General features: G+C 32.9%; 2 protein-coding genes and 1 long non-coding RNA gene across 3 annotated transcripts; 1 reads left to right on the plus strand and 2 right to left on the minus strand.

The window, feature by feature from the left end:
- Positions 1 to 11,867: 11,867 nt before the first annotated feature.
- Positions 11,868 to 14,289, minus strand: LOC127868103 (sushi, von Willebrand factor type A, EGF and pentraxin domain-containing protein 1-like). The gene is made up of 3 exons (XM_052409705.1): positions 14,146 to 14,289; positions 13,386 to 13,577; positions 11,868 to 12,399 (listed from the first exon to the last, which is right to left on the minus strand). Exons 1-3 carry the CDS (start codon positions 14,243 to 14,245, stop codon positions 12,170 to 12,172), a joined length of 522 nt encoding a protein of 173 aa, XP_052265665.1. The 5' UTR covers positions 14,246 to 14,289; the 3' UTR covers positions 11,868 to 12,169.
- Positions 14,290 to 15,475: 1,186 nt separating this feature from the next.
- LOC127880253 (sushi, von Willebrand factor type A, EGF and pentraxin domain-containing protein 1-like) lies at positions 15,476 to 19,370 on the minus strand. The gene is made up of 5 exons (XM_052427612.1): positions 19,157 to 19,370; positions 17,779 to 17,961; positions 17,249 to 17,425; positions 16,375 to 16,566; positions 15,476 to 15,681 (listed from the first exon to the last, which is right to left on the minus strand). Exons 1-5 carry the CDS (start codon positions 19,368 to 19,370, stop codon positions 15,476 to 15,478), a joined length of 972 nt encoding a protein of 323 aa, XP_052283572.1.
- A 1,351-nt stretch (positions 19,371 to 20,721) lies between these two features.
- On the plus strand, positions 20,722 to 26,663 carry LOC127833764 (uncharacterized). The gene is made up of 4 exons (XR_008027584.1): positions 20,722 to 21,350; positions 21,887 to 22,027; positions 22,476 to 22,649; positions 23,644 to 26,663. It is a non-coding gene; the product is annotated as an uncharacterized LOC127833764 (long non-coding RNA).
- The last annotated feature ends 340 nt before the right edge of the window (positions 26,664 to 27,003 follow it).

Genomic DNA, 27,003 nt, shown 5'->3' on the forward strand with positions numbered 1-27,003 from the left:
GCCATTATGATTAAATATACACAGTTATCTTTTTAAACAATACAATTAAATATAAGGAATAATGTTAAAGGGGAATTGCTGCTTAGCTATTTTTGACATTGAATAACAGGGTTTATATACACCCCAAGGATAAATGCTTCTAAATTTGTAAAAAAAACAAAAAACAAGTCGAAGTGTGCAGAATATTAAACATTTGCAACTTTCTGATGTCTAAAAGTCATCAAATGCCACTTGAAGTTTACTTTTTTTTTGTACAAAATAACCCATTTTGTGCTGTCCATTATCGGTTAATGTTTTACGCTGTCAGGTCCAGAAGCGCTCATTCTGTAGCATGTTTGGACCATAATGTATAATGCGACCAAGTTTCAGCAGATTCAGCCCAGTGGTTCTGATTTTATACGCTGTGCCTAGCTTTTATTGAGTATAAGTACTATTACTCACTGATTTATGCATATGAGCTTGGCTGTTTTCGAACAAAACCTGAGGTTTTGTCATAGCAAGCTCATTGTGTCATGAAGTGTCTTTTCGCCATCCAGCGTCCGCCATGCTAAAACCTTAACATGAACCCATTGTACCCACATATTTTTTCGTACCCATTTTTTTCGTACCCAAATATTTTTCGTAATCAAATGTTTTTCGTACCCAAATTTTTTTTGTACCCATTTTTTTCCTACCAAATTTTTTTTTCGTACCCATTTTTTTCGTACCCAAATTTTTTCGTACCCAATTTTTTTTTTCGTACCCATTTATTTCGTACCCAAATTTTTTTCGTACCCAATTTTTTTTCGTACCCACATGTTTTCGTACCCAAATTTTTTTTCATACCCTTTTTTTTGTACCCAAACTTTTTCGTACCCACTCTTTTTCGTACCCACTCTTTTTTTTTAACCCAAAATTTTTCGTACCCAATTTTTTTCGTACCCAAATTTTTTTCGTTCCCATTTTTTTACTACCCAAATTTTTCGTACCCAAATTTTTTCATACCCAATTATTTTTTGGTTCCCATTTTTTTCGTACCCAATTTTTTTTCGTATCCAAACGTTTTCGTACCCACATTTGTATATTCTTACCCATTTATTTTTTTCGTACCCAAATGTTTTTCGTACCCAATTTTTTGGTCGAAATAATCGGTTTTCAATTTGATTTGATCTCCCCACTCATTCCATCCCGCGAAACCCTTAAGGTGTCGCAACTCTGGTAATACAAGAGTGATGATTTTATTGCAATACGTGTTTATTGCAAAACGGGTTATTATAAAATTTTCACATTGCAATAAGACACTCCAACCCGTTTTGCAATAAGACACTTTAACCCGTTTTGCAATACATTTATTGCAAAACGGGTTTATTGCAAAACGGGTTGTTGTAAAAAATCAAATTGCAATAAGACACTCCAAACCGTTTTGCAATAAACTTATTTCAAAACGGGTTTATTGCAAATCGGGTTGTTACACATCTTTAAAATGAAAGGTTAATGAGTTAAGCCTTGACATTGCCCACATCGTATGTAATTGATGTTACAAATACATATAATTATATTTCCCGTTTCATGTTCAACAACTATATTGATTGCATCTACGTCAAAAGAAGTTTATAGCGGTGTTTAAAAATTGCTTTCATTTTGATGATCAATCTTGTTTTGTATTTCAATTTTACAATTAATAAATTTAATAACTTGAACAAAGCTATTCAAAGAAATAAAATATTGTAAATATATCGTCATGATAACATGAACGTTTCGCAAATTAATAGAAGAATCATTTTCGTACTAGTTTTTACGCCCTCGACCACTAACTCTTACGTATAGATATTATACGTATTTATAAACGAACACAAATAATGAAAATGGACAAAAAATAAGAACAAAACCTTGCTTTGTCAAAATATCATACTTCAAATAAATGATCGCGACCGACATCTTATCTCAGTGGAATACGGGTCTTAGGTTAGATTGATTGCGCTGATATTGGCTAGCAAATGATAAGCGAAGTTCATGGTCATAATTTTGAAATCATAAATTGAATAAAATTCCATTGCGCACGTGAAATGTCCTATGTGATGTTTTAAGTACTTTTAAAGTACTGCTATGAAATTTGTATCATCGATACATATTTAGCGTTCATATATTTTAAATGCGTATTCTTTGTGTGTCTTCAATGTGCTGGTTTATTATAGTTGTACCTTCAGCGTACTGCTATCTTTGGTTCGTTTTCTGATTATGCTTTAAGTGTATTCTTATATTAAGTTGTTTCTTCAGTGTACTGCTTTGTACGAATCTTATTCGGTATATGCATTCCATTTAGTTTATTGCTATGAAAGATACGAATTAACGTCTTGCCTTCAGCGCCTTGCAATGTTCTTATTCTGATTGAGGATTCAGTGTACTGCTCTGTTAAGTTTGTATTCATGTTGTGCCCTCGGCGTTCTGCTAGGCTAGAGTTACATTATGGTTGTGCTTATAGTTAACTGCCATGTGCTATTCCTATTCTGGTCGTGCATTAAGCGTACTGCTATGTTAGATTCGTACTAATTTCGTAGTCTGGTTATGCGTTCTGTGTATTCATTTGGATGGATCTGTATGATACGTTTATGGATTTGTACTCTGTAAATGGGAACCTTAGATTCGAATTCTGGTAATGTCTTCCGAGTACTACGTTGTTATAATTGTATTCAGGTTTTCCTTGAGCGTACTATTATTTTATATTTATATTCTGGTTTTGCTGTCAGTATTTTGCGATGTTCTTTTTCCGTATTCATGTTGTAACTTAAGCGAAATGCTACAATATTATTATTCTTTTAATTCTTGTGCAGTCAGTGAATTGATATGCTAGATTCATATGCCGGTTCTGTCATCAGCATGCTACTATTATAGATTATAAAAATGGCTTTGGAACATAGTTATATCAGGTTTGAAATCAGGCTGTACCTTCAGAACATCGATATGTCAGATTTGTAATCTGGTTGTGTTTTTAGCGCACTGTTTACCTGATGTGTCTTGAGAGTGCGTGTTACTATGCTACATTCGTAGGTTGATATTACTAAAGCGTTCTTCTAAAGATGGCTTTGTTGTCAGTGCTTTGCTTTGTTTAAAAACCATATTTGTTTGTTTAGTGATTGTGTAATTTTATTGCTATTCATTATTCGTTAGATTGTGTTGTTCTATTTAATAAGGTTGATAATAGCTAACGTCGTTGGTAATTTCTTTAATTAACGTACATATTTTAGTCGGAGCTTTTTGTTTCGATGTTGTTCCTTATCATTGAAACGTCTTTTTCAATTTTATTTCAATGCTTTTGTTTTAATGTTCAACATCTATTAAATTATTTTAATGAAATGCATACAAAATAATGTTAGAATTATAGTTTCTAAATCGTTTAATTTTGTTTAATCCTGTAGACAGACAATTAAATAGACCACACAATTGATTCAACTAACGTTTTATTTAATTACAAATGTTCTCTATGCGTCTGTGTGTTACTTATTTGCATAATATTTCCATAAATTAACTTGCATGTCTTTAGCAATTGTATATTTGTTTAAGATAACGTTGTGAGTTATGGTCCTATTGCGAAAATAAAAGTATATGAGCGCTGAGCCAAACCAATACTAAGAATAAATAATGTGTTCAAACCATTGATGTTAAAGCTTGCTTATAGACGTGATTGTATTGATCCGTCAAAATATTGATAAGAGACGTCTAACTGTTGAGCTTCGTTACTTAGAAAATACTCAAAGGCAAAAGATAAAAAGCAAATAAGCGATGACGACATTCATTCTTAAACTCAAAATATGACCGTTTTTTTGACCTTTTGAGTATGTAATACTTTAAGGTCAACTGATCCACTTAGTGTCATGAAAGTGTGATGAAAAATCCAAAAAGGTGACTTGTTTTAGAAACTGGTATCAATGGATAATGCACATATATATATGACTTACGATTTACTTCATATGCATACTTACCTATCGCATGTACAGATAATTAACGAACCAATTTGTTTTATTTCATCAACGCAATGAGAGATTTTGGCCCTCGTTGTAATATGCAGTAATTATTGCTTTTTACCATGCAATAAAGAGTATTAATAATATGTTGCAATACGGCAGAATACGTCTAGATATAATAGCTTCTATATTTTAAGTGCAAATGTTCTTTTTTTTGTTTTATATACAGCGCCTTGTACAAGAAATTAATTGACCGATAGTTAAAAGACAAAAATCGTTAATAAATAATATGATTGAATAAAGAGAGGACGTTAGTTTTGGTGGAAATATTTTTGTCAATACCAGATCGTTCAACGTGAAGGAAATGAAAGTAAACTGTTGTGTGAAATATGCTTATAATTGAACATTAATGAAATTTCTCCTGGAAACGATTTTGTTATATTTTAATTACATGATTTTCTGCTTACATGTAATATGAACATAACTTTACATGTAAAACGAGATCGTGCAAAATGGTTTGAATTTTGAGACGGCAAAAGCTTGTGTAACATTAAAGATTTGACAAAAGTAATATATTTGTTATAATCTGTTATTTCGTTATATATATAACGTATAATGAAACCAATCCTGATGCTTTAATTTTCATCCGACATTCATAGTGTGATATTCAGATCAGAACATCTTCCTTAAAGTATTTAGATAATCACTGCTAGATGATAATGATAAAAAATCCCAAACGAACTAATCCTGATCGAAATTTTACGTAATGACGTTTATTTGGTACATACAATCAAGAGTTCTGTATTATGTGTAAATCAGAGTTAATTCACTTTAGTGTTTCGATCGTTAGTGTTAACAGCGCTGCATTATATTGTTATGATCAAATGTATACATCATAGCTTTTGGCTTAATGCGGACAAATTATGTATAAAGATAAGAATTACTATATAATAGCGGTGTTGATACATGATGATATTAAGATCATCATTGATGTTGATCATAACCGTTACGGCTAATGTCAGTAGATGCAGTAGTTTTAACAGAAATATGTGTTTGTTTTTCAATCAGGTTTCAGATAACAATGACGCGTTGAAAAGCGTATGTTTATTGAGATATACGTGATATTTTAGCGCACAATAAAACTCAAGAATCAATTGACAACACAATACAACATGGACAAAAGTAACAAATCATAATAAGAATATCATTAAAAAGTTCAAATCACGCAAAAAACAACGTTTTACCTAGATGTATAATTTAGTCTCGTACTGCAAAAATGGGCAAATGCGGCCAGAATAGCACTACACAAACCTGCGTAAGAGATTAGAATGTCAAAGAGCTGCCCAAGAGCTCTTATATAAAGTAATGCAAGGGTTTGAAGTCTCAGTAACGGAGTGAGTTTCTCAAAACCAGACTGCGCGATTGCACTCAATTGCGCTGGCCGAATATGGCAATAGATCCCCTTTTGCATGACGAGGTCCATCTGCAGTTATTCCTAAGTACATGTAAGCACGAAATTTAGTTCTATACTTATTTATTTTTATCGATTTGAAATTAACATGAGTTGCTGAAACTTGCATGCATGCTAAAAATCAATTTAGACATACATTTCAAGGAAGAACTGAACGCGCTTGTTGTAAACGATGACATGTGTGCATATATCTTCGTAGACGGCGTCTATAATTTAAGATATATTTAATCAATATCATTATAATATCCTGAAAATTAAATAATAAGAAGTCTGTCACGAAGATACGATTTCATTCATCTGATATACCGTATTAATCTGTTTCAATCTGATATGATATTTATTTGATAAAAGTATACAAGTATTAAACCAATGCAAACAGCAGGTATTCGGATATATATGTATTCAATACAACTAAAAGATAAGTATTGATGCAAAGCATCAAAGGGCGTCGGGAATTTCAGTGTAAAAGGCACTAAATGAAGTTACATGGAACGATTTTTTTTCTACGGTAAATATTAATATTTTGGCCGATTATTTTAAACAAAATAGGAAAAGATACTGGTATAACACTTATCTATAATTTTGTGTTATAACCCCCAAATAACCATTATTTATGATTTTGTGTTGCAACCCCCAAATATTTCATAGTTCATTTTATTAACATTGGTTTCCTTTTTTTACTGGCATCCGTGTGCAGTTTTCATTAATGGAACAGAATTGTGTAGGTTTTAAAAAATCTGCTTCATCTTGTAAGCGTAATTTCATATTTTTCTCAACTTCAAGGGGAGATGATTCTGAACTTATTCCTACGTTGCTCATTTACGATAGGGGTTGAGTTCTCATTGATATGAAAACACTGTAAAAGTTTGGAAAAAAAATTGAATGAAAACTGTAAATTGCATAAAAAAAGCTGCAATTTACAATCCTTTGAAATTCAGTATAAGATCATAATAGATTTATTGCTCTGATATTCATCATTTTAATAGGGTTCGAGTAATACTGATATAAAAACACTTAACAAGTTTGGAAAGATTCAGACGAAAGTTGGAAAATCTTTAAAACAAGTGGAAATTGTTCATTTGTCGAATTTAATAGAAAAAAATCTGGACTCATTGCCCCGATGTTTCTCATTTTAAATGAGGTAAAAATGCTCATTGATATGAATACACTGTAAGTTTGGAAAAAATAAATCTGATAAAAAAATGTTGACATAATCACCTAACCAAGCAGTTTTTCACTTTTATTTTTAAATTCAAAGAGACATAATTCTGGACTTATGGTCCGATATTGCCATATAGAATTTGGGTTGGGTCCTCATTGATAAAAAAACCTGTGCAAGTTTGGGAACAATCGGATAAAAATTTTGGACTTCGAACAACGATTTCAAAATTTCTCAAATTCTAAGGAAGATAACTATGGACGTTATGATCGGATAATGCTAAAGGGCCCATACCACCTGGATAGTATACGTGTCGCGCTTCGCGCTCTCTATGTGGTTCTTAAAAAAATACTCCGAGGAGTGCTTGACTCTAGGGAAACGGGTTGCTGGGACACAGTTAATTTAGTTTAAACCTATTTATTTTAGCTCGATTGCATCGAAAGCCTAAGGCTTATTTAAACGCTCTCGAGTCCGTTTCCTGGGCCTAGAACCAGTACTTGGTGTCTTTGGGGGAGATCTAAAGAACGCTCCCACGGTGGGGATCGAACCCGTGACCTCCCGGTCGCTAGGCGGACACCATATCCATTACACCACGGCGACCTCGAACACAGTTCCTCCTTGATAAGCGACTGCTTCCTTTATCGCAACTCATTGTTACAATCAATAATACGTGTCGCGCTTCGCGATCTATATGTGAAAAGGGATAGTACTAAGGGCCTATGATAGACAACCATAAAAATACATGGATAATAGATGTGTTGTTTGCATTTATTTTTTAATATAAAAACACGTGTATTTTTATAAGATATTTAAGTGATGTAAGAAATTTCAATTAACGCTGTCACCACGCGGCATCCATTAATTTTAATAAAAATGCCCAATTGTAGTAAAATGGATTCTAAAATGTCTTCGTAAAATAAAGCTTTAATATATTTATGAACCTGACTGTTAAAAATTGTGATCAGTTGTGGATCAGTTATTAATTAAAACAATTAGCTTTGCATTATTGGCAATAAATGTTGTAATTAATGTAATAGGCACAAATGCAGTACTTATTTACACTAATTTACACACAAAAATCACCAGTATGCAAGATATTCTTAAAACAAAAATATAAACATTGATCCGTAAAATAACTTCTCCTCCCATAAGCGAAAAAAAAAGCATTACATACTAGTAGCCGCTCTCCAGAGCGACGCCAATAAATGTACCCATTAAACACAGAATCCCCTGTTAAATATCGATTGACACAAGCTGTGTGGAGTAGTAGATACTGTGTAGTTGTGTTTTGTGCGGAGTAGTTGATAATGTGTAGTTGTGTGTTGTGCGGAATAGTAGATACTGTGTAGTTGTGTGCTGTGCAGAGTAGTAGATATGTTGTAGTTGTGTGTTGTGCGGAGTAGTAGATTATGTGTAGTTGTGTGGTGTGCGGAGTAGTAGATACGTTGTAGTTGTGTGTTGTACGGAGTAGTAGATTCTGTGTAGTTGTGTGGTATGCGGAGTAGCCAATACGTTGAAGTTGTGTGCTGTGCAGAGTAGTAGATATGTTGTAGTTGTGTGTTGTGCGGAGTAGTAGATACGTTGTAGTTGTGTGTTGTGCTGAGTAGTAGATACGTTGTAGTTGTGTGTTGTGCGGAGTAGTAGATACTTTGCTGTTGTGTGTTGGGCGTATATTGTTGTGGGTTTGTTTTTGAGAGCACGTAAATCAGTAAACAGTTTCATTTTCAGAACATATCTTGAACGTAAATCGCGGGAATAATCGAACACATTAGAATCTTTCCAACAAATTATAGCCAGATCAGTTAGTTACATATCGACTTGGTAGCTATTATTATAAGATCTTTAAAGGCATTAGTTAGTAAAATATGCTTACAGAAAGTAATAAAGCATGGGTAAAATAGCATGAGTAATAAAGCATGAGTAATAAAGCATGAGTAATAGAATATGAGTAATATAAGAGTTATATGAAATGAGTAATATAGCATGAGTAATATAGCATGAGTAATATACAAAGATACTTCTAAATATCAAAATAATAAATATTACTAATAAAATTGCACATGATCACCAACGCCTCATATACGTTCAATGTTGAAATACGTGAAACAATAAGTTTGGGTGTAATATCAATAAAAGTGTTCTCTAACAAATGTGTTCAGCGCCCGTGACTTAAGTGGGCGATTGGGTAGAATTTTACATGTTTAAAAGCGGGGCAGCCTTCGATCCCTGCCTAATTTCATCAAATTTACAGAAATTAGGGACAATATATCGTTCGTTTAAATGTTTCACTATCAAAAATTAACCCGATGGTTCAGAAAGAGATGGACGATGGACAAATCCATAAAAAAATTCCGGTTCGGACTTGCATACTAATACACTTTTTAAATGTTAAATATAAGACACAACGTTAATTTACTACAATTAATACCCTTGACATGCGTTAGACTGTGTTTTAAATCGGTAGACATTTGAACATAATTTGTGCAAATACAAATACGGTAACTTTGAAAACAATTTAAACAATGAACATTTTGTTTTATGCGTAATTCAATACAGTTACTATAATAGTAAGTGCGTTATATTTGGACATCGTTAAAAATGCCTTTTACCTAATAATAATAATACATATTATATTTCAAAGACAAAGTACATATAACAATACAAACACAACAAAGATTTGTGAAGACAATTAATTTTTCAATCGAACTTCAATTGGTGTTCTTTGATGTCTAAGCAAATACAAATAAACAAGATTAACTCATTTTTAGAAGCCATATTCTATGCAAACATTCTTTGATTACACCGTATGTACGAATTGGATAGCAAATGTCATCATTTTAAGCCAAAAACAAATTATTTACAGGAAAATATTTTGGAGTTTACGGTGCTTCGTAGCCTGTTTATTTTAATAAAGCTAAAGAAAATAACTGAGGTTTGACCTTTTTCAATCTGAATCGGAGTTGTTAAAACTCCTTCAATTTGTATTTTATATTTAAGATATGCAAAAACTTATAGTCAGTGTAAAGTTTGACCTGTTAAAAAGATATAATAAAGCGACAACGCTGCACTAAGGTAAAATGTACCCACCATGACATGTACGATATTATTTATTGTCATATAACGTGTCATTTGTACCTTAAAGAAATTTTATAAAGGTTAAAGCTAAATACGATTATACATAAAATCAAATCATAAAAATACATATTGATGTATATCTCTAATCATCTCTGAGAACTTTCAATTTATACTTGACGTATCTGGCCATTTCTGTGTATTGCTGCTCAAATTCCCAGAGTTAAACGAATAACTTCTAAGTATATAATATTTAAAAAAAAATAAGTCTGTATTTCGTCCTTATTGTAATCTTTACCTGAACAATTACCATTTGCTTTATCAAAGTGTAGGCTAGAAGCTTATTTGAAGCTTAATTGCCGAAATAAATGTTGTTGTTGTTGATATTTGCGATGAGTAATTGCTGCGGCATACCTTAATGTTTGCATGGCTAACTTATACCATATCATACCATATAGACACATAAGCAAGAAGTACCCTTCAATGTAAGAAAAAGGTTTATAAATATGTTGTAATACACTTCTATAATCGTAATTCTTCAATCGTTAGAAAATTACCACAATATGTATGAAAAGTGATTTTAATACACGTTGTGAAATAGGTACATGTGAAAATATAAAATATTACATAGTTTAAAAAACCACAATAGTTAAAAAAGTTGACTTTGTGTCAAAACCATCAACAATAAAACAAATGATTTAACCGTAAATACAGGATTAAATATATATATTAAGGAAAACACGCACCGGCAAAAAATGTGTTACTTTCAATATGAGTCAATGCCTTAGTATTTTCATATGTTAATGGGCGGGGGCTCCGAGCTTTAATTTCGACAATTAAAAAACAATTATATAAAAAATACTTTATATTTCATGGATTTTGTTTTTATTTTATCTAGAATTTTATATGTAGATCAAATAAAATGAGAGCCAGTTGCGCAAACAAATTACAAAAGTAAAAACACACAACATTGCAAATAACATAAAAACTACGAACAACATTTTTTTTATCTTATCTAATCTAATAGTCTTATCTAATCATCGAAAGTAAAATAAATACATTGTTCATGTGTACGTGCAACCTAAAAAAGACTCTCTGGAAGTAAACTTCTCAAAATTAAAGAAAAAACACACGCCAGGATTTGAAAGAAACTTGCACGTAAAACACATGGTTTGTATATGTCATTTTTTATCAACAGATTTGTATACGTACTCTGCAAATTGTGTTTGTTACAACACACTGACTAACGGAATTTACCAAAAGTACGTTAAATGTTAAGAAGATTCATTTACAGCAGGACAGATTATATCAGCAAAAGCAAATTTATTCGTTTACTAACAAGTTTTGTCAATTATTTATAAAAACACATCCACATACAATTGTTAAGGAAAAAAATATTTAGACATTGTCTCACTGTAGATCGGATAGTTTCTTGAAATTATCGATATTTTGTTATTCGAAAATAAACATGTTTGAGAAAAAATATCCATCTGTAATTATATCTTAGCGGAATATCTGGAATCAATTTTTTTCAGCACATAATTATTTAATTGTCGCCTTAAGCATATGCTAACAAAGAAGTTCACATGACACATTTTTTCCCAAGTGAAAACTTTTTTTAAATATGTACAACAAATATAAATAAACTTATCAGCAAGCAAACAAGTGCAATTTAAGCGTTAGAAAAATCAGATTTAATGCGGTTTATTATATATTTCGTTGATATTTAATTTTTCCGTCGTAAATGTTATAGTTCCCTGAAACTAAAAAGGAAGATATTTTACAACCATGTGTTGGTATTTGTTTTGGTAATCTGGTAAATTTTTGTAATTTCAGTTTTATTTTGTTTTTCCACCCGACTTAGTGATGATTGATTTCTTTCAAAGGATATTTGTTTATTTTGTATCTGATGAAAATGACAATATTAGTATTCTAAGAAGGGCAAACTGTTTTACATGAAACGTTAGTGTGTCGCATTTTTATATTCACGAAGGCACTATGGTTTTGAGTTAAAGAAGCACTCTATATATTTCGAGAAACAGGCGTCGCAATACTTGCAATTTGCATTCTTAACGTTTACCTTACGCATCAAGATTATTTGAGAATCATCACATGATTACCACTTCACCATTTGTTTAGATTATTATTCTTTTCTTTTAGTATTAAGACTTGTGCAAAGGATCCCACTTTTGAAACAACAAACTATTTTAATAAGGCTCATTAATCATTGTGATACATATTCGTTTAAATTGTGTGGGTAACACTATGTTGAAAACAGTCTTCGTTTTAATATTTTTTATGAAGTTGATAAACGTAAAATGCTATTCATAAAAAAAAGTGTAGACAGGAAACAATTATAAAATCATTAAAGCTTCTCGTGGGGTGTTCGAAATAAAAAGAAATTCGCAAACGCTCGTTGCGTTAATTATCGTATCGTTGCTGATTTTTTATTAATTTGTATTGTTATACTCATTCTTTGGACGCTTTACACATGACAATATTGAGTTCTATATCTATTTAGTGTACTTATACAACAGCTGTACTATTTTGGTCGCACTGCGCTTTAGGCTCCCAGTTGCCCGTCAACTGACATTTAGTGTAACGCGTTTGTCCAGAGTCCGCGTTGCAGACATACTCAACTTCATACCCTACATAATACGTCGTCGTACCCCAGTGCGCATACGACGTATAGGGGTTATGTCGCCATCTCCCTGTATAACTTCCATTTGCTATTTCTAGTGTATAATTGCATTTTACTGAAACAATAAAAAAAAATTCATTACAATTCGGAATGTACAATATTGTCCATTTCATAAATAATACAAAACATGCATGTTAGTTGTTGTTTGTTGCTATGTTAGGATAAGGGAATCCAATATCAAACTATAAGTATGTGCATAACATTTTAACACATACTTAAACGTATTGGTTATATTTAGTAAATCCACTGCTGATATCGATAAATATATGCTCAAAGAAATATCATTTGCTTCAATGCAATTATTTTAATTGAATAGAAAATCCAATATACATATGCACGGATAATGCGTATTATATATACCTACTGAACGTGAGCATATAACAACAGTAAGTCCCTAGCGACTTTTGTTTGTTAATACTATTATATACATGTAGTTTTTATTGCATAGATTTTATCGATGCTTACCCATCAAATATAAATTAACAATACACGCTTGTAAAGAAAAACATATGATTATGTAAAAATAAACAGATCTAAATGGTTTTGGTATTTTTAAAATTGTCGGTACAAACCAATCCCTTTTAAAATAATTTGGAATATATTATAACAACCTTTTACTTCTCATAAATATTGAAAATAAATATGTTAACATAGTTAATAATGTAAACAGCTTTTTATGTATAGTGTTTAATTCATATAAAAATTGTGCTTATAGTTTATAATGAATGTTCTTGTGTTAATCGATGGTTCTGGATAATTTATTACAATAATACACATATAAACATCAGGAAACCAGGTTTAAATCCTACAAACAGTTGATGTCTGATACAAATCTGAGAATTTCTGGATTAAAAATGATTTTACAAACAAACTCGATTTAGACGCTGTGTTCAATGAAGAGGAAGGCGCATGCATGTAAGATCAGTGACTGTTCCATGAGCACGTCGATTGTAATGCATTTGAGAGAAAGTAGCATTCGGCAATATCAGTGTAAGTCGTCAAAACAGGGGTGTGTTATTAAAATGTTATTAGAACCTTTACCTTCGCAATAAAACCGTTGTTGCTCCCATTGCTGGTACCATAACCCTTCGCCCAGACATCGCAACTGCATCTGCGATTCATACTCTTCACGTGGATCGGCATTAATGCAGGTGTAGTTGGCAAGAGAACCGTACGATGTGGATGTGACGGACACTGAAGCGTTGTTTATATCGGGCGGACGTCCACAGTTCACTAGCGAACAAGAAGAGACAATGTATCAATCAAAGAACACTATTTATATTAAACTCATGTCCACAGCGTATGGACTCAGTAACATTTAGTCTCTCTCATATTTTTTTAATTTTCCCTACATGAACCAGAACCCAAGTGATAGAATGGTAATAGTTCAATGTATTGCATAGACGTTTAAATGTAATCACGATGTATTTAACAATATATTTGAGTTTGCCTAATGATTTTTTTGCCAATTAAACACTCTACAAAGTTGTGTCGAAAAATCTTATTTTGTTTGTTCACTTGTGTAAATTATGCGTGTTGTAACGAACAACAGTCTTAAAATTGTTGGCAATAACACTTTGCGTCCTGTTTAAAACTTGCAATTTAAATGATAACCCACTTAAAATGGTAGTTTTATATGGATTTAAAAACATCTCTGAACAGAATCATTTACTTTGAATTATTTGTTCGATTGGTTACATTAAAATACTGGTTTTGAATACGTTCATGTTATCAATTTAAATATATAATTAAATATTAATCATAAACCAATTAAATATGTAACCGTCAAGTTGTTTTGCACCTGGTATACATTGAAGAGTGTAATTGCCTTGTACGAAGCCTGGTTTACATGCGCACACAGAGGACTCTCCATTGTCTGTATTGGGCTTGCCTACGCACATCGTGTTTTCAATGCTGCAACCAGTGCTGTTAAAGCACTCATTAGACGTTTCATTATCGAAAGTTTCGAAAGAAACTGAAAAAAACGTACATAGCGTAAATAGCAAAAAAAGCACGGTGTCGAGAGAATGTTTTTTTAATGAAAGAGTGCTTAGAACAACATCAATAATAAGACCGTACACTAAATGAAAGTACTGATTAATCAGGGCGGTATTTACGCATACAGTTTGATTGTTGTTTCATGATACTCCTTAAAAAATATCAAAGGCAATGACCCGCATCTACCGGTCCTGACTTGCTTCAATATTTTATTTATTTTTGGTTCTTATTTTAGAGACCGATGAATGTAAATGGTAAAATACGATAAAAAATTAGTTTCTTTTAATTTCATCGTGCATCACTCAATAATTTGTATGAACTATACATATTAACATATTTTGAAATACGTTAATTAATACGTCAAGCACTCGTTTTTATCTGCATTATTTCATTGTTTTGTTTGAGTATGAAGTCAACAAAATATTCATTTGGAATGTGCTACTGCAAGAAATTCCTTATTAAGATATTTAGTCAATTTTTATACGAAGTGAATGATTGGATAATGAAAAAAAGTTCACGCGGCCGGATTATCCCATCAGAATGCAACGTTTTCAAGAAAAAGCAAAGAGTCGTAATGAAAAACCGAATATATATTTATTAAAGTATCACTTAAAGAAGAGATATGTATTGTTGTTATTTTCTCCTTATCAATAGTTTGTTAAAGCATGATCATATGCTACAAGTGTATGTACAACTGATACAAAACAGTATACTCTTATACAATAACGTACGGTTCATGTATCGACATGTGCAATAATTTGTTAAGTTTGGATTTAAGTTCTTACTTGGTTGGCACGTTGATGTCGTCTGGTTGAACTTATACAGAGGTTTGCATGTGCATCTCAAATCCCTTTCAGTATCTTGAGATGTGTTGTCATAAGTCGTATTGGTAGGATAACAGAAAGAATTTGTATCGAGGCAGTCTGAATCGTTTCTGCAGGGTTCGTTATAGGTTATTCCTGAAAATATCCACATTATATTATGTAAGTCGGATTATTTAAAATCGAATTCGATACAATAATAACAAAAAGTAGAGAACACTTTGCCAAATATGTTAATAAAAATAAATGATTTAATAATACCTGACACGATCCCCTAAAAAACTATTTCATGTTAAAAAGATCATGGGCATATCACATTTTCTTACTGATGCATTCAAAGTTGGGCTGTGTCCACTCATTTGATTCCGTTGGCCGCTCACAAACAATTGTGTCATTGGGTGGGTATGTGTCGAATCGTGCACCCCGATTGCAAGAATATTTCGCCGTGCCATTCAAAAATGTGACAAGGCTGTTGGGCCTGTTGGCATTTTCTTTACTGGGCGGTGTTTTACAATAAACTAGAAATAACAAGACCACCATTATATTAAAAATGCTGAAATAAATGTATGGTTCAATACAATATAGTATCTAAACTGTTTAATAAATAAACACAATATTACAAACTTAACAAGGTCTACTTAAAAAAAGATAGAATTGTCAGTTAATACTTTCGAGGAAAATGTGCAGGTGGAAATTGTGCCTTTTTTCTGACGCAATTCAATTTTAACTATGAATTTCTTCAAAGCCTAAGACTGCGATCTTTTTGAAGGACCCAAATAGTTTCTTACCCTTTTTCTTTATGAAAGATATAAACATACGAAAGGACGAATTTAAAACTTGCAGCTATTTAGTTTTTATTGAAATAATTACTCAATATTTAGTTGTCTTTTGAAGCGGCGGTTTGGAAGTTGACCACAACTGGCTGATTAAAAAACACCGACCCCTTATATGCAATATGACAATCAAAATATTTTGGCCGTGCTCTGTGAAGTGTTTTTTTTTTCTTTGTGAAAAGGTGGTTTAATGCATGCGCATAAAGTGTCATCCCAGATTAGACAATCAGGCACGACTGCTTGAATTATATTTTTAGGTCAAAGAATATATCTTCTTAGAAAAAAATCCAGTTTAGGAAGAAAGTGTCATCCTTGAATAGCCTGTGCGGACAGAGGGTTGCTCATTAATATTTATATTTCTTTTTGTGAATAACTTACGTTCACACGAAATTGTCTCATATGCAGTGGTAGGTTCCCACTGTCGTAATTCATTGCAATAAAAGTCCGAAGGGTAATCGGGCTGGTATACCGCAGTTGGCTCAATACACGTGTAATTGACCATGCTTCCTTGAAGAGTGGAATTGAACGCCATCGTCGCATTGTCTATTGATCGCGGCTCGGAGCAGTTTGCTGTTTGGAAGCAAAATGTTGAAATTAAGCAAACCATACCTAAAATTGTTTAAGGCGGGAACGATTTTAAATATTTACACAGAACAGCAGTGATAGTTATTAACACTAGAAGAATCTTTTCATTAAATATATATTGTATGTGTTCATATGCAAAACCAATGTTTTTACAAATGTTTTAAGAAAAAAAACAGTGTTCGGAAAAGAGTACATAGTATCTTATAAATCAAAATTAATTTGCGAAACTCGAACGCATTTCCCTTTACAGCATAATCTGCTGAGCTTAAAACTCGCCATAGACAGAGTTTGGTGAGTAGAATTAACGCTTATTCGATTGATAACATTACCTGACATTAACTAGACGATTTCTTTCTGAATTAATAATTACAATTATTTATTTTATACGGATCTCTTCACTAAACTGTTATTGTATATATTTGATCATATTGACGAAATAAATGTGTATCAAGTACTCTTATGGAAACAAGCAACAGCAGAAAAATGACAGAATACATCCAAATCCGTATCAGGCCAAAGTGTAAGATGTTCAATAAAAGGATCAGCTATTATCAGATTATTATTGTTTTATTTCAGCAAAATACTTATCTCAATATAATGTTTGTCAAATAGTTTTTTAGGAATTAAACCTGACATTTAAAACAATGCACATAACATTTGACCATACCAAGGCACGTAAAATTCTGCAGACTCCAGAACGTTGGCTCTATGCAGAATCTGGACGTGTTTGCATCTTGCGGTTGTAGTACATAACCCTCGTTACACGTATACGTCACTTGAGATCCCACAAACGTTGAGTTAAATGAAGCTTGCGCATGCTTAACGTACGGCTCACCGCAATTGACTTTAATTCACATTAAAGCATGTATTACTATAAATTGAAAACTGTTTAAAAAAAACTAGCTTGAAAGCTGTATTCCATGATGTCAAATATCTCTAAACGCAATTTGCGATAAAAGGTAACACAGTTATGTGCATAACATTTGTTAGGACAGTTTTCAAAACAAAACACGTATGCAAATTTATATGCAGGTATTAATAGGGTAACACAAACTTCGAGTCAAGTATTTGAAGATAACCAGGTATACACATTTAGAAAATAATACTGAATCATTAAAATTTTCAAAACCAATAAGTTTATTCAGCTGTAATTAATAAACGACCTGAATCAACACTATTGATTTGAAAGAAACTTACATTTACATATGAACGTTATATTTGACCATTGTCCGTCAGGCATACACTCGACGGAGTTCTGTGCAGTAGTAGGAAACTTGGCGTAGTTTGTTTGACACGTGTATGTAACTATGCTATCACGCCATGATTCGCTAGAAGAAGTTGAGGTTGCATTTTGTACAGTCGGAGCATTGCCACAGTTGACTAAAATACAAATAAGATATATGATTGTAAACTAAAAAAAAAATTAACATGCAGGCATTGGGTCGATTTCTAGAATTACTAACCATGATTTTCGAATTGTTATCGTCAATATTGTTAATGCCTTACTTTACATACCATCACATTGTATGAAAGTGTCGTGATAATTCCAATTTCCATCTGCGCCGCATGTATAGTTGAGGGGCACCCCTGTTGATTTGGCTTTGAATGGTGATTGGCATTCGTACACAACATGCTTTCCTTCTGTGGTGCCATTATACGACAGAGTGCCATTGGCTAGACCTCGAGGGGTTCAGCCATTATACGACAGAGTGCCATTGGCTAGACCTCGAGGGGTTCAGCCATTATACGACAGAGTGCCATTGGCTAGACCTCGAGGGGTTCAGCCATTATACGACAGAGTGCCATTGGCTAGACCTCGAGGGGTTCAGCCATTATACGACAGAGTGCCATTGGCTAGACCTCGAGGGGTTCAGCCATTATACGACAGAGTGCCATTGGCTAGACCTCGAGGGGTTCAGCCATTATACGACAGAGTGCCATTGGCTAGACCTCGAGGGGTTCAGCCATTATACGACAGAGTGCCATTGGCTAGACCTCGAGGGGTTGAGCAGTTGGCTTACACAAATACATTACAAGAACAGACATATAAGAAACGTTCTAAATTCTCAAATAATTTCTTGTAATGAAAAAATATGTGTGCGTACTTAGAGGGGAGCGGGGTTCCTTGATCTAAAAAAACAATGGTGATCATGGCATTTATCGGAATCGTTGAAAAATAAGATAATATTTTGTAGTATAATATATGTATAAAAAGCTATGCCTCCTATATTGCGATGTTTAAAAAAAGTTATATATTAATTTAATTATCATCAGATAAACAACTGTTAATCCAATCTGACATGATATTGATTTTCAAAGATATATTAAACATATATTCTATACGTTATCGGTTCAACAGGAGTTCCGCTAAAGCCAGCATGCTAGATATATTGATATGTTTTATAGAGGACCATTAAAGCATCAAAGCCCTGAAATCTGACTTAAAATCTAAACATATGCCTTTTAAAGTACTTCTTATCAAATTCTAGCTTTAACGCGTATTAAAAGTACAGTAAAAAGGAAAAGGTATTTAAAACATGGCTTTTGATTATGACATTTTAATTGTTCAACAAACCTAGACAAGTCAGTTCTCCATGAGACCACTTCGCTGAAGCAAGACACGTGACTGTTACCCTCTTGTTGTTCTCGCAGACGACAAGTCTCTTGGTGCCAATGGTCGCCAGGTTTCCCAGGACTTCTTTGACTTTTTGTATCAAAGGGAATGGTCCACAGTCTAGTTTGTTCAAACCAGAAAATGTCACAAACAATTTAATAGCTGTTTGTCTCATTACTATGTTGCTTACAAATTCTAAGATCGTGCTGGACATGTTACATCACAAAAGCCTCAAACGCAAAAATGACTGATAACATACCATCTGGTCAGACTATTACCTTTTGGTGTACAGGAACTTGTGCTGCAAACATCGATCTCGTTCTAAAATAAATAATAAATGAAAACGCTTTATAATTATTATTGTAAAAAATACCAAATTTTGAACGCTCATGTCACTGAAAAGTCAAGCATAAGTTATACATATTAACTATTTAATACAACTACATCGCAAAAAAACACAATTTTTTATCTATAACTAAAATAAGAACTGTTATTTGAAATGTTGTCTTTATCACAGAAAGTTAAATGCAACTATGTATACTAAATTGTTAACAGAAAACGTAAATTTCAGATGTCGATTTCAAATTAATTGTTTGATACAAATTATACATGTGGATTTACTTTTTAATTTTACATGAATAATAGTCAGATAAGTGTTAGTTAAACATGCTCGGTTTTCATTGTTTGTCCTACTTGTATCAAAGTTTTAAATGCAGATCAATATAACTTTATCTTGAGGTTCATAAAGACACGTTGGTTTAATACATTAATAATAATTTGCCAATAATTGAGCAGTATATTCGAAACATACATTTTCATATTGTGCAATGTTCTGGTAGAGGGTTTGCTCCTAACGTGGTTCAAACAGATATAGTTCAATTATGTGTACTTTTCAATCGTACATGAAATGATTGTATAGGCGTAGTGATTGTATAGCGAAACCTTGAGAACATGTAGAATATATGCAGTTAATTTTTAGAGAACCTACATCAACCTAGGAAGAATGTGCGACTGTTCGTTGTAAGAACGCACCAAAGGCGTGGTCTGAAATTGACAAACATCACCACGTAAGAGCCAGTCTCTACTGTTCCACTGTTAGTGTGTAAATGCTGTTTCTACTAAAAGATGTTAAAGGTCGTAACGACGCTCTACTATATGGCGATAGTAGCCGCTATATTTAAAATGAATAGAGCCATTCCTGACATAACGTTGAATGAAAAAAGTGTTGAAGCAGCAATGAACTTGACATTTAGGAATGTTTAGGTGTTCTTCTTCATAAGGCTGTAAAGGGGTAATATAATATGAAATTAGATCAACCGGTAGCTAAAAAAATTAAGTTAAGAGTTAATTCAAGACATTGTACTTAAGGATGTTCGATCGTTTCCACTTTACGGTAATTGATTCACTATATCGTAAAAATTAAAAACCTTTATATATTTTCACGGTTTCAAAATATTAGGTTGGAATAAACGAGTGTAAATTCTAGTTTTACTGTTTTGATTATGCGCCTTTAAATTTTCGGCATTTACATATTTTCGAGATTTACTGCATTGAAACCAAGCGTTCGATTGCTTGACGTCACTTCGTGATCGACATCGATGAAACGCTTGCTTACGCTGTAGATGTTATTTTCTGTGCAAATACAAGCGTCTATTGATAACGAAACAATAATTTGTCAACAATGAGAATCAGATACTTGGCTTAATAATTTTCATTTAAAATGTCTAATTTGGATATAATTCGGAATACAAAACGAAACTTAAAAGGTATTGAAAACAACAACGTTCAAAAGAACAATGTGGATTTCAATAGAAAGACTATTTCCACCGACAATCAGGATTTCCGGAATGACCACTGTTATTTTGACGATTTTTCTATCGGTTCGTCGGTAAGCGTGACCACATGTGACAACAGCGATGCTTGTTGGATATAAAATTGGTAGACGTGTCGTTGAACTCGACACATTGACCGAATCGCTTTTAGCATGCAGTGCTTGTCAAGTGCCCATGAATTTACTTAACACTGTAGAAAGCAGGGATTTCGGACAGGCATGTGTTTTGGACATACAGTTTAGCAATTGTGGTGCAGTAAATAATGTGGCTACTGGACGGAAACATGGCAGAGTTTATGACATGATCACAAAGCTTGCATTTGGGTAAGACTTCTTTGTCTTTTTGGTACATTGGTGCATTATATCATGATTTATTGTCTAAATTACTGATACTTTTGAATACATTCAGATAGTTATCTCTAAGTAATTCGCGTGTAGTCTACATGCATACATTTTTTATATTGTACTTGCTATATTTTTCCTTCATATTTTGTCTGATTTACTGCCAGTAAACACAATTACAGTAGAATGTGAATGGTTGTCCTTAGTTAAACATGTATATTTTAAAGTGACATAAGTTTATTTTCTTCCTGCAGTCCTAGTTATTGATACCGGTAATAAATATGAAATTTTACAAGTTTACAAAACATAAATATTCTCAATTTGTCAAATACGTATTGGTTTTGAAAATAAAGGGCTTGAATTAATTATTATTTGTGTGTATGTAGATCACTAGGTCTTTTAAAATGTTGTAACTTTTGTAAATTAGTGACATTATTTCATATTATTTTATTCCGCATAAGCATATTCTAGCATTGTGCATTGTCAACTGTTCTGTCATTTACTGCAATCTGTTTCAGGTAAATCAAAAACTGGGTGTTTCACCTGGGACTTTCACATCGAAACTGGCCCTTCTCCATGACCTTCAGCACAAAAAAAGAAAGGCTATAACTGTTACTCGTGCAGCAAAACAGTGACGCATAAGACTTAAAACTCGAACGGTATTTTTAATTATGGGCATTTTATATTTAAAACACAGTATTCTTCATTTGTATGCCCCCAATTGGCGACATAGTTTTCGCACTGTCCGTGGGTCGGTCAGTCCCTCACACTTTTCGTGCCTGCTCTCTAATTCAAGTAGTTTTCATCCGATCTTCACCAAACTGGGTTTCTTACAATTGTATGGATTATTTTTTTATATAGTTACAAAGTTGGAGTTTGGGGCATCCGTGTCGTGTGGACACATTTCTTGTTGTAGATTGTATCAATAGATCCATCAATTATATATGCAAAGTAGTAGTATCATTTAAAAGCATATGCTAATGTTTGTAAATTGATTATTGTAAAAGCATTAATGTGCTGTGTAATCATTTCTTTAAATAAAAATCGGAGATAACCCATGAAGGTGCAAGCAAATTTTCCAATTTGAAATTCTGTTTTTCTGTTCAGGCATTCAAAGGACAGTGCAAGAAGTACAAGCGGGACCAACATACAGTTCAAACATAGAGGACCAAGACGTTGAAGTTACAACTATACCCCCACCTATACCCAAGCCTGGTCCAGCAGGGCTAGACACTACTGGGAAGGAATTTGTTTTCTTTGATTTGGAAACAAGAGGGTTAGGTAAAGTTTATTTTTAACATATTCCTTATTCACAGTGTTGCACATACAGAAGTTTATCTTGGTCCAATTCAGGTATTTAGGTACTCTAAATCTCCAAAGTTGAACTTCTATTAAAAAATATACATATTTACTTACATGTATAACATAATTCAACCTGCTACTGCTGAGTAACTCAATGTGTCAGAGATATCGTGTGAATTGTTGGTCAACCTAGCATATGATTGAATTGCAACAAGAGTTATGTTCAGACTAATTTCTCATTTTGCTTTCATATAATACATCATTCTTAATCTTTATTGATAAAATGATAGTAAATACCACTTAGATGATGCAATGTTACATTACCCACAACTGGCTTTAGTATATTATTGTGCATCGTTTAAGAATTTAAACACTATTCTCTTCGCTTCTTCAGATTTATGAATACATAAGATCATTAGATGCCCACAACTTACTTTGATATATCCATGAATGGAAGAAAAGAGCGTTTCAATTTTCATAATAACAGTTATTATGCCCCCCTTGGAAGAGAGAGTTAATATTGTTTTGCTGGATGTTTGTCAGTGGGTAGATCATTAAGTTTCCGATCAATAATTTGTCAACTTTTTCACTGATTGGCTTTTTACTCTCCATGTGCATAGGGATTGGACAGTATATAACCCCCATTTAAATTATGGTCACTTAGTCAAAGGTCACAATAAGTGTGAAAATTGTTTCCGATCAATAACCCTTCAACTGAAAATTCTCTTAAACCACAATGCATAGAGAATGAATGTGAAGGAACCTCTTCTACGATTGTTCACATTAAGCTTCAAAAAAAGTCCTGTCCTGGTGGGGGGCAATGTTTTTCCCTTTTATATTTATTGTAAACACTTCAAATGTATTTTAAGAAGTTTACATTGTACTTGGGGGAGCGACCCAGGGCTCTGTGATTAACGGGGCTAAAATGGATTTTGTGCAATTTCTATTTAAAATTTTTGTTTTGTTTTTTCAGAGCACACTTCTCACATAATTCAGATAGCTGCAGTGCATTCAACTGGTCAGAAGATTTCCTTGCAAGCGTCAGAAATAACTGGAGTGACAGTTGTTAGCGACTCTATGCTTGTCAAGAGACAAACAGTAACAGCTGTCCCCATCAAATCTGCATTGACAAGTTTTATAACATTCTTACAGAAATGTTCACCAATTATTTTAGTTGGGCATAATATAGAGTCTTTTGATTGTAAAGTGTTGCTCCGTGCTATCCATACTTGTTGAAAAATGTTTGAGTTTCAGCAAAATATTTGTGGCTTTTTAGATACTTAAAAATGTTAAAGGAAATATTACCAAATATGAAATCATATTAGCGGGAACATTTAGTTAAAGACGTCATTGGTGAATTATACATGGCACATGGCTCTATACAGGATATTTTAGCTTTACAAAAGTTAGTGAACTCTGTTCCTCTTGACCAAAAATTGTTAACAAATATTCATTCAGCTTTTACCGAGCAGTGTTAACATACAATGTGTAACTAAATGTTGCTTCCAACATCAAATCTTTACAAACCATAATTGATACAAAAGTTATAAGTCAAGGTGTTGCAAGGAAAGTTGCAGGAAGTGGATTTCAACTTAAACATTTGAGTCCTGTATCAAAAAGAAACGGACTGAGTGGTTTGAGGAGCCCCCTTTCAGAGGTTACAAACGGACAAAGCAGAGTAACAAAATCAGAGAAAATAATATGTACAATAGCGAGTTATTTGTTGCCTGACATCTAACCAATTGTAATTTGCATCTTGTATATAGATAAGCTATGAAATCTAAAAGCTGTTACATCATTGTTTTTCCTTCTCGATGACGAACATAGTTGTGATTCTTATGTCAGTTGTATTTCTCATGTTTCACCTAAGTTGTAAGATATTTTTGGCAGTGCATTAAACCACAGATGGTGTGTGAAACATAATTGCCCAGCTTATTGTATTCTTTGTTGTTTTAAGCTTCACTGGCCAAAGGCCAGCGGGGCTTATGTTATGATTCTGTGTCCGTCGTGCGTGCGTGCCTGAACGTTTCCTTTAAACATCTTCTTCTCCTAAACTACTGGTCCAATTGTGATGAAATTTCTCAGGAATGTTCCTCTTTCAACGTTGTTCAAATTATGCCCCTGGGGTCAAATTTGACCCTGCCCCGGGGTCACAAAATTTAACGTATGCTTATATAGGGTCTATTTTGTGAAAACTTCACATATTTTTTCGTCCATAACCATTGGGCCTTGGGCTTCCAAATTTGGTATGTAGTGGCATCTTATAGTCCTCTACCAAGTTTGTTCAAATTATGCCCCTAGGGTCAAGTTTGACCCTGCCCTGAGGGTCACAAAATTGAACATATGCTTATATTAGGCATTTTTTGTGAAAACTTTAAAAATCTTCTTGTTCATATTAGTATGGCATAGGGCTACCAAATTTGGTATGTAATGACATGTAATAGTTCTCTACCAAGTTTGTTCAAATTATGCCCCTTGGGTTAAATTTGAAACTGCCCCGGGGGTCACAAAACTGAACATATGCTTATAAAGTGCTTTATTGGTGAAAAAAAATTGTCCATATCTATTGGGCCTAGGGCTACCAAATTTGGTATGTAGTGACATCTTATAAACCTCTACCAAATTTGTTCAAATAATGCCTCTGGGGTCAACTTTGACCCTGCCGCGGGGGATCACAAAATTTAATAAACGCTTATAAAGCGCCTATTTTGTGAAATCTTTAAAAATCTTGTCGAAAACCATTCTGACTATGGCTACCAAATTTGGTATGCAGGAACATCTTATAGTCATCTACCAAGTTTGTTACTTTGGGTCAAATTTGACCCTGACCCGCAGGTCACAAAATTGAACATTATATACGCTTGTATCTTGCTTATTTTATGAAAACTTAAAAAATATTCTTGTCCTTAACTCTACATCTAAGACTTAGGGCCACCACATTTTGTATGGAGTGAGATATAGTAGCCCTCTACAAAGTTTGCTAAAATTATGCCCCTGGGGTTAAATTTGACCCAGCCCAGGTGGTCACAAAATTGTACATGTGCTTAAATAGGGCCTATATTTAAGTATCTGCACATGCGGAGAATATTTGTTTCAGTCTTTTTTTCAGCAGTGGAGCGATACAGGGCCATCATGGCCTCTTGTCTTTAAATACACATCACACAGTTTTAAAAATAATTTTAAAATACCTAATACATATGCTCAATTTACAACCAACAACATGGGTAACAGGTGGGTGGGGTAATTTAAGATGTTTATTTGAACATCAACATTGTTTTTACAGTTGTTACATCTGAAATATTTTCATAACAATATACATTATAAATATTTCTACGTGTATCACATTTCAGTTGATAATTTGATTGTTATGGAGCAGTTATTATATAGATATGTTTTAATTACTATTACAATGTTAGTCATTGTATTTTTGAAATTACGTCCATATTAAAATGTCTATAGCAAAAAAAAATCCACGGTGACCTATCAATTTCTTTACTTCATTTTAATGCTTAGCTAGTTGACTTTAATTATTGAGAACTTCAAATGAATATGAATATTACATCAACAGAAATATGTATCTGTGTTGCATGTTATCTATTTTGAACTGTGCAATAAAAAATTCAAAACAAACAAAAAACTAGTCATACTTATTTCTCATTATTTTTTACGATTTCCATAATTTTTGGTTTTAAAACTGTTCACTATGATAATACACATGTTACAGTTGCTAATCTAATGCAATCTCAATACTATTATGCCATTTTAAATGTATTACACAAAAACATTTTACCGTACCCCCAAATTTATGCCCCGCAAAAATGACCTTTTTTCAAACGCACATGGCATTTAAAAACCTTCGTTATCTCAAAATTATTCACGGTGACCTCTCTTTTTTATTTTATATTAATTTCAGATACAGATTCATTAATCACCATACAAAAAATTATAGCATTCCGGATATTTTGAAAATTTTCACAAAACGATCGAACATCCTTAAGAGCAGTAGTTGCAGTTCTTTAGCACAAGTGTATGTTATCTGTATTGAAAAAATGTTTGAATCTTAATTATAAATGTACATAAAACATATCTTATTCTTTAGTTATTTCTTTATTGATATAACATGAGGCCATCAAGCATAAAACTAGCTAAAAAGCCTTTATCGTGGATTTATTTTTAATACAATTATTTCTACAACTTCTCATTTAAGTAAAGCATCTATCACTTACTTGAATAAATATTTGGCTCTTTGTACCAGTACACTGCTTAGATCGTCAAAGCTTTCCGTTTAGGTATGAGTATGTTAAAAGAAAGCCGTAAGAGAATTTGAATATTG

This window comes from Dreissena polymorpha, chromosome 1 (assembly GCF_020536995.1).
Source record: "Dreissena polymorpha isolate Duluth1 chromosome 1, UMN_Dpol_1.0, whole genome shotgun sequence".
Taxonomy (NCBI): Eukaryota; Metazoa; Mollusca; class Bivalvia; order Myida; family Dreissenidae; genus Dreissena; species Dreissena polymorpha.